The sequence below is a fragment of the Erithacus rubecula genome (genome assembly GCF_903797595.1).
Source record: "Erithacus rubecula genome assembly, chromosome: 2".
NCBI classification, from domain to species: Eukaryota; Metazoa; Chordata; class Aves; order Passeriformes; family Muscicapidae; genus Erithacus; species Erithacus rubecula.
In genome coordinates this window covers 49,293,841-49,305,945 of record NC_136685.1, presented here as the reverse complement: position 1 = coordinate 49,305,945, position 12,105 = coordinate 49,293,841, and the positions used below count along the sequence as shown (strand labels likewise).

Sequence of the window (12,105 nt, the reverse complement as noted above, 5' to 3'; positions counted from 1 at the left end):
ACAGAGATCAATTGATTATTTTCATCTTGTAGCTTGTTTACAGAATAATTGCTTATGATTCCATGTCTGGGCTCATGTTATAGTCCCTAATCAACAGGATAAATTAGAAATAGCAATGTAATGAAATTTTCAGATGACAAAATCAGTTAAAGAATTCAGGATCAGAAAGGGCTGTGATACATTGAATTTACAAGATGGACAGCACAATGTCAAAGAAAATTTAGTGTCAATAAATAGAATGAAATATGTAATGGAGGGAGAATATTAAAGAAATATTTGTCTCTAAATTCACTATGTAATTTCAGGAAAGTACCTAAGTATTGCTGCAGACAAGTCTGTGAAAAATTTTCTTCCATAGGCAAATGCATTAGGAAAACTGCATATACTGTTCCAAATTGCATAAATCAAAATTGCATCTTGTCTAGAGCATCGTGTACAAAACCCTTACATGATAATGTGACACTGGAGTGGGCTACCAAAACCAACAAAAATAACATACAAAATAAAATAGGAAAGATTCAAGATTCCCTTTGAGATAATTAGCATGATCATGAGACTGAAAATCAAAATCTAAGTCAAGGGCTCTTTAGAAATTACAAAGAGGAGCTGGAAATCTTTATGGAAATGTAGTTTTTATAATTAAGTTTTGCAAATTTAGAAATAAAGTAAAACTTCCTGTTTCAGGATGAAAAACAATTGTTTCTTATAAGGAAATAAAGGGAGAATTCATAGAAGTCACTTCTATGACAGTATTTAGACTAAATACGTGTTTCTGGCTGTTGCTGGGTCATAAAGCTACATAGAAAGGACTGTTTTTGAGTAGGAGCCAGTGTTTCCAAATTTTTACTGCTTTCAAGGTATCTTCACAATTTTGGAAAGGTTTGAGTTTGCTAACACCTCAAAAAAAAGTCCTTTGAAAACACCACTATGCATCAGATTGAAGGACTGCTTGTGATCAAGGTTCAAATCTCTGACAAAAGTCTAAAACAATAGAACAATCTTAAACTTGATTTTTTTTTTCTCTTTCTTGAAAATGCTTACTACATTATCACAGTTTTCTGACCTTTTCACCGCTGGAATTTACCTTCATTTTCCCACCCTGCATTAGAAAAAAGTAAAATTGAATAGAATTCTCCATGGCTTGTAATAACATTTTTAACCTATTCACAAACCTAAAATATGACAATGTTCCTTTCTGGTTTCTGGAAAAGTTGTCAATCTAGATTTATAAATCCAGAATATGGTATGTATATTCTTGATAAATGTGTTTTGCTTTGTATACTATTTATATTAAATGAAAAATATGATTGGATTTGGATAAGCCTAGAAAAGATAGATTGTGATCTACAGCTGCTAATAGAATACCTTTGTGTGTACAAATTCCTAATTCCAGAACTACAAGACAAGTATCATCAATACAGAGCAAAACAGTTGGCTCAAAAATTTGTTCTTTCTCCAAATAATCAGAGTAAAAAGTGTATGGCAGGAGCATCTCTTATATTGGAGCATCACATTTTCTAGTTCATCACTCTATTTCATGTCCTTCCCTCCCTAGCTACCATACATTATTCAGCAGGTAATCTGGCATTTTATGACCAGCAAACCAAGTTCCTTGGGTAAACCATCCATCTTTTTGCTGCTTTTCAGATTCAGACACATTGCTCAGCTTCTGAAAGAGCAATGTAAAGGACAGTGTTCTGCTCCTTTTTATTTATTCCTTGTCATTTTACGTTTGAGTAGCAGGATTTGACCAGAGCAATGCTACCAGCTACAATGGTCAGAATAAGGCCTCTTCTGTCTCATGAGATTTGCTGAGCATTTACAGTACATTCCATCAGAAATACTGTCAAGGTGAAAATTCCAACAGATGTCACAACAGGATATAATAGCATAATAACAGAAACTAGCCAGCCTTAGGTGCAGCAGCAGGCATGGATGGGCTCGGCTCTGCCTCAGGAGCAGAAGCACAGTGAGCCACATCCCATAAACTGGCAGCACAGGGGCCAGGAGCAGCCACATCCCATAAACAGGAGTCAGGAGGAGCCCAGAAGTGTACTGCACCTTCACCTATAAGCCCTTCCCAGAGCCTCGATATTTGGGATTTCTGTTGATTTGGGAGTCACTCCAACACACCACAAATGGCTGTGTAAGTACATCTTTCAAAAAGTCATTGAGGCTCCTATAGCAGTCTGTGGGGATAAAAACTGCTCAATCTGCTGTAACAACTGCTTGTGAGAGGTGCACAGCACAGCTTTACACACATTACCTAAAAAAGCGAAGTGTTTGCAAAGAGTACCAGATCTTGGTAACCTTGTGCCAGTTTTTCATCAATTCTAGACATGAAACCATTTCATTTGAGCACATTCTTGAGATGCTTAAAATTTATCTAATTCTCAAAGGAGAGTAAGTGTTAGAAAACATGAAAAATCTTTGAAATCAGTATATTTTTGCCAGAGGCCATTGATAAAAAGCATTTTAGTAATTCAAGGTTTAACTGATTCCTTCTCGATCTGTTGTATCCAAATGTACAATCAGTTTGAAGTAAAATGATTTCTCATTTCAAAAACACTGAGGAGACAGAGATCAGCAGGCAAAATGCAAACATTTGAAACTACTAGGGAGGGTCTATCCACTTCTGACCTCATGATCCTTGATTTCTGTCCTGTACCAGGGCACATTATCGAGTGAAGGGCAGAGTTATACTTCTGCTTGTTCCATTTCCATTTCCAGTGCCACATCAGATCCATTCATGCTGGCAGCTGGGTGCTGAACACCCTTTTTTGGGAAGCATGGGCTCTGAGTCTCAATTCCTCTCTCTTCTTTTGCCTGCAAATGCAAGCCTAAGGCATAGATTTACTAAGACCAATTCTAACAGGCATTTAAAAATAAAGTGACATCTGTAACAACATTTTTAGAAGTTTCAGTCCTGTAAGTGTAGGTTGGGCAACAGATAGTGCATGGATTTTGAACAGATTTAAGAATAAGCTTGGCTCATCTCCATCAGAGTTGCAGCAGTCATCTGTAAATGCAGGTAACTCTCATTTTAGCCACCTCATCCCTTTTAGTAAAATTTTGTTGATTTCACAGCACTCGTGTAGATGACATAAGGTTTTATTGGAATATTGGGCTGAGTTTTAGAGGACTTTTATCCCATGTCCCGAGTTTGAATATTGGTCACACATCCCAGCTTACATTGAGGAACTAAATTCCAGGTATTTTATATTTGGTTTAAATTTTAAAGTATCAGTTTTCTTCCAGTCTCTTTCCCATTTTCCTTCCCATAAAATTCATGCTATGGGATTTAGAGGTGGGTTTGCTGGATAATCAAATCTTGAAAATCTTGATATTCAGCAGAGGTGTAGAAATATAACTTCAGGCAGTTTTTTACTTCTTATTTTATGCATATTTTTAATACTACTATTTCTAATAGTAAAAAAGCACACATTTCTCTTAAACTGATGATGTCTCATAACCTTTCTCTGTACTCCTCTTGCCCTTTATGCCTTGTCATTGCAGTCTATCCTTCTCCTTCATTGTTGATTTTGAAATATTCACTTATGGCTCTCTCCTGTTATCAATATCTGGGAGGAAGGATGACCCTGACTCGAGTTACATGTGAGGGTGTAGAAAGCTGGAATTTGCTCTCATCACTAGCAGAGCTGGGTGTCTGTGAGGAAATGCTTCAGTGTCTTCATCTGGCAAAGAAATTTATTCCTTTATGACATAATAAATGTGTGGTTAGAGATATGCACACAAAGGCTCATATAGGTGTTTGAATTATTTTTACTGATGCTGCTATTAACTTCAATTTTGATAACACAGTATTTTTGTTTCTATTTCAGCTGCAGTGAAAAAGGAGGGGGAGAAGAAAGGTAAATAAATCTTTTCCCTTGACTGAAACATCTTTGAGGCTGTGACTGCTGTGAGAAATGTTTCTTTCATTCAGTGATACAGCTGGGATGATATACAGCATTGTGATGACACACAGCACCTCGTGTGCTACCATCAGGCAACTTTATCTGCTCCTACTGTGATAACACTGTTGTCATTTCCACTATTGGTAGCTCCTTTTTAGAACAGGCCAGTACAGACCAGTATCAGACACTTCATCATTCTGGCTGGGAGGAAAATGAAAGGCCTTTGTTACCACGTTAGGATTTGCCAAAGAGAACAAAACTTGCAGTGCACCATGCATGCTGACCTGTGTGCTTGCTCTTTGCAGAAGCTGCTTTTCTAGGCACGTTTAATTTCCTCTTTTCAGATATATATGGAGCTTGCACATAACCTTTGCTGAACTCATTCTCTGATATTTTAACAGATTAGTAGAAAAACTTGCCCTAAATCACAACCTAAAATATTCCTTTTATTTAGAGATAAATATAATATATTTATCAGACCCCAAATATCTATTTGTAGTATTGTCTTTTGGAATAAGATTTGCTGAGTTAAAATTTTTCCCCAATTTTCTGATTTTATTTAAAAAAAAAAAAAAAATCCGCACTGAGATGGTATTTTTTTAACCTATTCAACTTTATTTTATAAAAAGTTTATAAATCTTATCTTTCTCACTAAACAGAGCAATGGGAACATTTTGAGAACATATCCATATATTTCTTAGGATTATTTGAGATTCTTATTTTATTCAATGAGAAAAAAACCCTCTATCATTGATGGGAGATTTTGGGGGGGAGGGGGCCTAGGGTATGTCTTCTGTCATTTGGAAATTCTGTGATTCACATAATTGAACAATGGAGCCAGCCTTTGCTCTCTATACATGAATACATTTTCAATCCTACTAATTTATTATTTTTTTCTGTTATCCCTGTACAGAGCTGTTAACTGAACTGGAAAAGAAAAAATTACAGTCTCAACTGTTTTATCAGATCATGAGAGAAATCTTGGCTGTGTTGATGTTAGTGGCAAAATTCCCACTCACTCCACTGAAGCCAAAATTTCCTTTCATGTCTTTAACAGAACAATAAAATTCATTTCAGTTATCAAAAACAACCATGCCTAATAGGTATCAAGCAGGATATTTCGTCCAAAAATTAATTTGCAACAACTGAGGCGTGAAAGGTAGCACATAAAGCAGGGAGAATCAGAAAACTGGCAGCTACACTTACAGCCAATGTTTTTCAGATATCAAAATGTCTGCTGTGTTCAAAAACATGAACTGCTACATTCTTAATGGAAAGAAAAGAATGAGGTAATTGTTAAAGGTGCTACTTCTCTCAACCTTCTCACAAATTATGGGCCCATTCATTTACAGAAGTACACCAAGGGTATTTGTTTTAAATACCTGGTGCTCATTTTTCACCAGTTAGGATTTTCTTCTCCCTCAACCATAATCTTCCCCAACAAAACTGATTGAAAAATGCATTTTTCATGAAAATTCTTTGAAGTTAGATAGATTTTTTTTTTTCATTGCATTTTCTTTTCTATATTTCCTCTGCTTAAAAAGTTTTCTTTGATTTCTTAGTTGAAAGGATTTTGCAGCAAGTACATGTAGGCTACCTTCAAGCACCTGGCTCAGGCTGTATCTCACCCTGCTGGTTGCCACCAACCTATTTCACAGAAACATGGAAGTATGAACTGAAATTCATCTTTAGTCATTCTTATGATATTACCCCTTTATTTACTTTTTGGATTAAACCTCCCCTGGTTTTCTGAGATCATAACCAACATTGTCAGCGAGGAAGGTAGTGATTCTAGAGGGGGAAAAAAAAAGCCAGAAAAATTGAATCTTCCAGTGACTAAGGAAAACTGGTTCAGTGATGTTCCTGCCTTTAGTAGATATGCACTAATCTGAAAAATTGGAGAGAAGTAATAAGGCCTCTTCCAACAAATGAACATGCTATGCTTTAGTTATCATGCTTTGTCATCTAGCTTCCCCCTCTCTGCAGGCCCCACATGGAAAATATTGCATGTTACTATCTAACTCCTATGATAAGGTTTTATTTATTTCTGCTTATTCTGTTGTCACACGAAATTGCTCTAGAGTGCATGTGCATTCCTCTGAATGGCAATAAAAAAGGGTAATGTTCACTGGTTTTGCTTAAGGATACAGTATTTTTGCACAGCTGCAAAAATAATAGAAGTAGCCAGGCAGTGCTCTAAATTGACTGGCTCATTATCCAAAATATATTGTGGTAGTAGCATACACAGTTCAAACAGCACTTTACCACTTCTCATGTGAGTCATGCAGCACACAGACACTGTACTCTACATGAAGCTTTCTCCAATTATTTTGTCTTATTCAAATACACATCCCTCATCTAGAGAAACAAGAATAATGAGCCGTACAGAGTGACAAGCCATCATAAAAGAGAAGATGGAATGACGTGTTCAGTCGATGGTACATTCTGTGCATGGCATAAATCAGATTTGAAGGAGCTGGCAAGAGACAGAAAAGAACAAAACTGAGATGGAGAAAATTACATATTGTGCTGATTTCTCCAAATATGGATGATAATAAAAGGAACCTTGAGGCACAATTAATGCATGAAATTTAGGCATTCACTATTTCTCTTTAAAAGGTTAGGTCTCCAGGAATTTGTGACCAAAGTCCCAGAAAATGGTCAGCTTTACCTTCCAGCATCATGTTATGCCTTCTTTCAACATGTGTGGGATAGAGAAGCTGTCACAGAAATGTGTAAATGTCAATTTCAAAAGAGCAAGAGGCAGCAAACATTTCATGAGAAAGGCACTTCTTAAATTTCCCAATAGCAAATCTGGCTTCCAATACACAAAAATTTTTAACTCTAGCTAATAATTCAGAGCACTGTGAGCAAGGAATCAAATGAATCAAAATAGACCCAGGTGTTGGTGAAGTGATATAAATCCCATAATTTCCAGGACATGTCCAGAAAACAGTAAGCAGACATGCAACATGCTGAAATATTTTAGCATCAAAGAAAACTTCCCATTTTCCTAGTTCTGCATAAAGTGGAATTTCTTATTTCAGTTGATATCTCACATGCCCTGTTTATTTCTGACTATAGAGGACATGGATTGAGTTGGAGATCTAAAGCAAGTAAGCTGAGTTCTCTCTCCAGTCAGTGTCAGGAAATCTTGTTTTGTAAAGATTCTTTACATCTGTGTTTCTAGTGGACCAAACAGGATTCAGCCATGTCATGAGCCCTGTGGTTGCTCCTTCTCACAAGTATGTGTAAGAACACTCTCCTTGTTGAAAGTGATTCAGGAACCTGAGCTGCCAGAGTTGGTTTCTCCAGGCTCCTTGGAGCTAATGACAAAGAGACAGAGAGCAAACTCTGCCTTGTTTCCGAGAACACATCTAATCCAAGACCTCTGTGACTCTCATCTGCTCTGTAGACAGCCTACAGACAGATATTCTGGGGATTTGTAAGTCAGTGAGATGCAGGTGCTGGTTGCTTGTCAATAGCAATACTCCCATTCTGACTCAGCATGCATTAGCACTCTGACACCTTGCTCTTAAATTCATTTACTAGTTTTTAGAAAGCAAAATGAAAATCACATGCATGTGACAAGTTTCATCAAAATAGATTGACAGGAGAACAAGTAGAATCACATTTAGACTTTTTCTCAATAAATGCATAATGATGAAAAAAATGTATATATTCTGAGTGCAGTTAAAATCAAACAAAAGGAAAAAGTGGGCAAGACACGTATATTCAAGCTCCAAACTACATATTTTTTGTCAATTTAGTAAAGATTAATTCCTCTAGTACTCCTTGTAATGGTATTGTATGGCTTGGAAACTGCTGTTCTGCATACAGAGTGTGGAATAAACTGCCCACGGCACAGAAACATCCCTTTTCAATACATATAATAATCAAGATGGTTTCCAAACTGAAAAGAAAAGAAAAAAAAAAAAAAAAAAAAGAGAAAGAAAAAGAAAAACAGACAAAAAAATGGAGGAGGGGGAACTTTCAGAACTGTTTAGTTTTGTAATTGACCAGAAAAATTAGAAGTCAGCCATCTTATTCATAAAGAAAATGGTAGCATGGGATTTCTGCTTAACTGCAGATGCCACTGGTTCAAGATGAACCACAGCTCCATTATGCCATTTTCTTACAAGCATCAAAGGATAAGAAAGTAGATTATCTAATTCTATAACTGCAAATTGTAGTACATAGCCTCTTAATAGAACTTTTAGTCCTAAACAAAGGGATTAAAAAAACTCAAATCATTACAAGCACTTTTAAAACCATTTTTTTAATATAGAGTCAAAATACCTCTATTATATACAAGAAAACAGTAAATATAGCCATATGCTAGTATGCTGCTGAACTAGAAGTGATATTTTGACCAGCTGAAGGCAGACAGCTCTCTCCAAGGTAAAATCACTGAAATAGCCACAAGATGGAGCCCAAAGGATCTTCCAAACTGTAGTTAATATTGTCATGCTGTATTGGATTAAGAATTAAATAAAGTGTTTTTACTGAAGAGCACTTTACAGGAATCTTGAATTACCAATAAGATGTTTTTCAATGTAAATCCACTCCTGACTAAAGATGTCTTCAATTTAATAGATGGTTACCCATGCACTGGTGAGCTTTGATTTCCCATGCTAAAATAACAAATCCCCAGCATTTTCAAGGAATATTGATGAACAGTTAATTTATATTAAATAAAGAAAAATATCTGAAAAGGCTACATCAGTTGACTGAAATTTGTGTGACCACTTGAACTATCCTGAGGGTATAAATAATTTACATCCATTTTATAGGTTTATGTGACACTTAATGATCTGTACAACCCCTGTTTAGTGCCCTTTCCACATTGCAGGTATTTCAGTGGGATAAGACATGACCCATTCAATATCAGTAGGTAGAGGAATGAATATCTCAAGCCCATGACTTTTCACTGAATTCATAAATTTTAAGAATTTTTCTTAGATACTCAGATTAATGTAAACATTAAGAAACTTTTCCTCACGCAAATTTAGAAGTCTAAAGTTAGGCACCTACAAAGAAAGTGTTCACCCTAAGCTCAGTTTAGTGCTGATGGATAGATCTGCACAGTGTTTCATCTGTCTTGTATTCATGTCAGAGTGCAATTACTCTGGAAATACTTTTTTTTCTCAATTATAACAGGGGGCATAGTTTAGGTTTAGTAACAGGAACAGAAAACAAAGGTCAATGAATATTGGGATTGCTTGCTGCTAATGAACAACTTTCCCTCTCTTTTAAGAATCTGACATTGAAAGAGAAGTGAGAAGGAGTAAGTCATTTGTAGGTCCTTAGAACTGATTGAATATCCACACTCACTGTACTTGGATGGAGGATCTAATGCAAATATTTAATGTAGACATTCTACCAGTAAGGTGAAATCTCCATGTTTATCTACCTAACACCTTGATGTACTCATAGTTAAAGTACATAGAACTAATGATGATACCTTGCATCTATGATTTTTCAACAAATGCTGACACTTTTATTCTTAGGATTTAACCAAAACCTTGGCATTGGTTACAATTTTGTAATCTATTCAAGGTGAAATTGAGATAACACTATTTTAAGTCTTATATTACAACAAACCTGCAAAATTATTCATATAGATAGATCTGGCATAGCATTTTAATTGCAGTTATGATTACAACTTGTGTTAATCGTTCTTATTTGCGTTACAGTACAACAGTAATTTATTCAGGCCCTGCTACCAAAAACTGGAGTCAGTCAAACTACTGTTTTAATGATTATGAAACAGCTGTGATTTCTGAATAAAGAGTGCTCTGTGTAATTGGTGGCCTGTGTTGTTAGTGTAAGTTAGGTGTAACACATATATATTGGCATCATGTCAGAAACACTCACACCTGTCAATCAGCATAATGTACTTGAACACCTGCATATCCACATAACACATGTTTAATTGGCTGAAAATTTCCCCATGGGATAAACTATTACTTTATTGTGCTGCACAAAGATGTGTGCAAATGAATGCTCAGAGGTGTTCTATTCAGTTCTATTCTATGCAATTCCAGAATGAATAGTTCTTCTAGTGTCAATCTACCTTTCTTTTCCTTATCTATGCAGACATCATTTGCAGAAATGTGCTTTTACAAAGTTGCAATTAAAGTAAAAGCAGTGATCAGCAGCATTTCATGAGGAACAAAGATGGTTCAGTACTGTTATGTCTCTAGAAGTTAGTCATTAGCCCTTTGCTTTAATCAACATGTTAATGAGTAGCACGCTGTGAAAAGTCCATTCTTTCAAAAGCCAATTAATTTTTATTGTTCTCCACCCCTTAAATCAGCTAATATCTCCTCCAAAATTCTTCTTCCCTAGATTTTCATAGTCATCTTATTCTTTTCTGATTTATTATTTCACATTTATTTAATAACATATGTAAATATATTTTCAGCCAGTATTATTCTACTTTTACAAATCTAGTCATAGATAAGAAGGACCTCAACTAAGAAGTTCCTTTTCAAAGTATTTGCATGGAATCTGGACCCAGGGGGTTAGTTTGCCAGCTCTCACCAATAACAGGCATTATGACTGAAGATTCAATTATAACAAATATTAACATCAGCAAGAGGTGCTTCTTTTGGCTCCTATTTTTTATATAGTGGTGAACATTTTTTGCATAAACTAATATCTATATTCTGAAAAATCATTCTAACATCCTATAAACTTCAGTCTGCCTGATTTCACTCAATTGCTCTTTGTGAGTCAATAATTTATGTTGCAATAAAGACAGCCCAAGCTCCACTGTGTTTTGCCTTAGCTATATGTAAATGTAAAGCTGATATTTCTAAAAGTGAAAGCTTGTTAGCATACTCTCCCTCATCTGTATGTTCCCATCCCACAATTTCAGGGAACAGCACATGAAAACGTCAGAAGCTGAGGATGATTTTGAGAGGAAGCTCTTCAGGTCTTTCACTACACGTGCCTAAAGATGAAATGCATTAATGCAGCAGATGTACCTCATCTACATTTGACTGAAATTTTATTCTTTCCAACTCTGTCGATGGAAGATTTGTTCTCCTGGGATTTTAGGACTCATAGTACTTTAAAGATATTAGTTTTTAGTGCCTCATGCAAGATTGCTGTTTCAACAACTTAAATTTCCCAGAGCTTAAGTGACAAACTGGGAAACAGAGAAAAATTGGGATCATTACTGATGATTCCTAAAGGCATGCATCTCAGATTGAAGTTGAAGCAATTCCTCTTATTAAAAGTAATTTTAAAATATTGGAAATGTCTGTACTTCTTTGCTACTTCTATTATATTTACACCATTATAAAGTTTCTCCCTTCCCTCCTCTCTTTCTATTACTTTTTGGTTTTCTCTGATATATAAAGTACTCCTGAACTGACAGTTAAAATAAGTTGTTCTAGACAACATCAACAAAATCCTCCAAAACCAAGAGTCAGCTCATTTTTCAATAGCAGCCCCGAGGTATAAAACAAACCAAACAGCAAGGGCACAAACACAACTACTCTAGGAAAGCAGACAGATATCTTGGACCAGGCTGCTCTGGTAATAAAAATAAGGCAGAAAGGACTGTGCCTGACAGCTTTTTTTGGTGGAAAGTGGCAATAGGAAAACCAGTCTGTTGCAAGTGAATACCCTACAGGCTCTAATATCAGTGGTTAATTATTAATGACAATGGAAAACCATGGCATTTTAGGAGGGTTTGCCTTAACCATTTATCCTATTATCATCCTTTAGCCGCTGCTGATAGATCCAAGAAAGTCTGTGGAGATGCACAGACTCAGAGGAGCATTCCTAGACCAAGAGTAGGAGTAAGAAGATCAAGCTGTCTGTCTTCCTACAAATATTCCAGACAACCTTAATCCCTTATTCTTAGTTTTCTTAATATTTCTAAGTATTCTTAATTTCATACTTACCATGTTAATATGGTGTAATACTTCCTTAAGGTTTAGAAACCTGGACAAATATCCTGGAAAATACTAGGTCTAAAACAAGCCAGAAATTTAAAACTGATGTTGTAAGGAGTTAAGAGATGCTGTGAGTGCACTGTATTTTAATTGTATACCAACTTCCCCAATTATGCCACCGCCACACACTTCTTGCTTCCTTTACTTTGCCTCAGCCACGGGATAACTCTTGGTCATACACTGTCAAGGTAATTTTTTAATGTAGAGCTGAGGTCAGG

At 35.9% G+C, this 12,105-nt stretch overlaps 1 protein-coding gene across 1 annotated transcript in view; it reads left to right on the top strand.

The window, feature by feature from the left end:
• TRDN (triadin) overlaps window positions 1-12,105 on the top strand; it is a 213,068-nt gene that overhangs the window by 165,912 nt on the left and 35,051 nt on the right. The window contains exons 29-31 of the mRNA XM_079298923.1: window positions 3,843-3,872; window positions 5,480-5,661; window positions 6,280-6,355. Coding sequence (XP_079155049.1) covers window positions 3,843-3,872; window positions 5,480-5,661; window positions 6,280-6,355 — 288 coding nt within the window. The remainder of the gene's footprint in view (window positions 1-3,842; window positions 3,873-5,479; window positions 5,662-6,279; window positions 6,356-12,105) is intronic.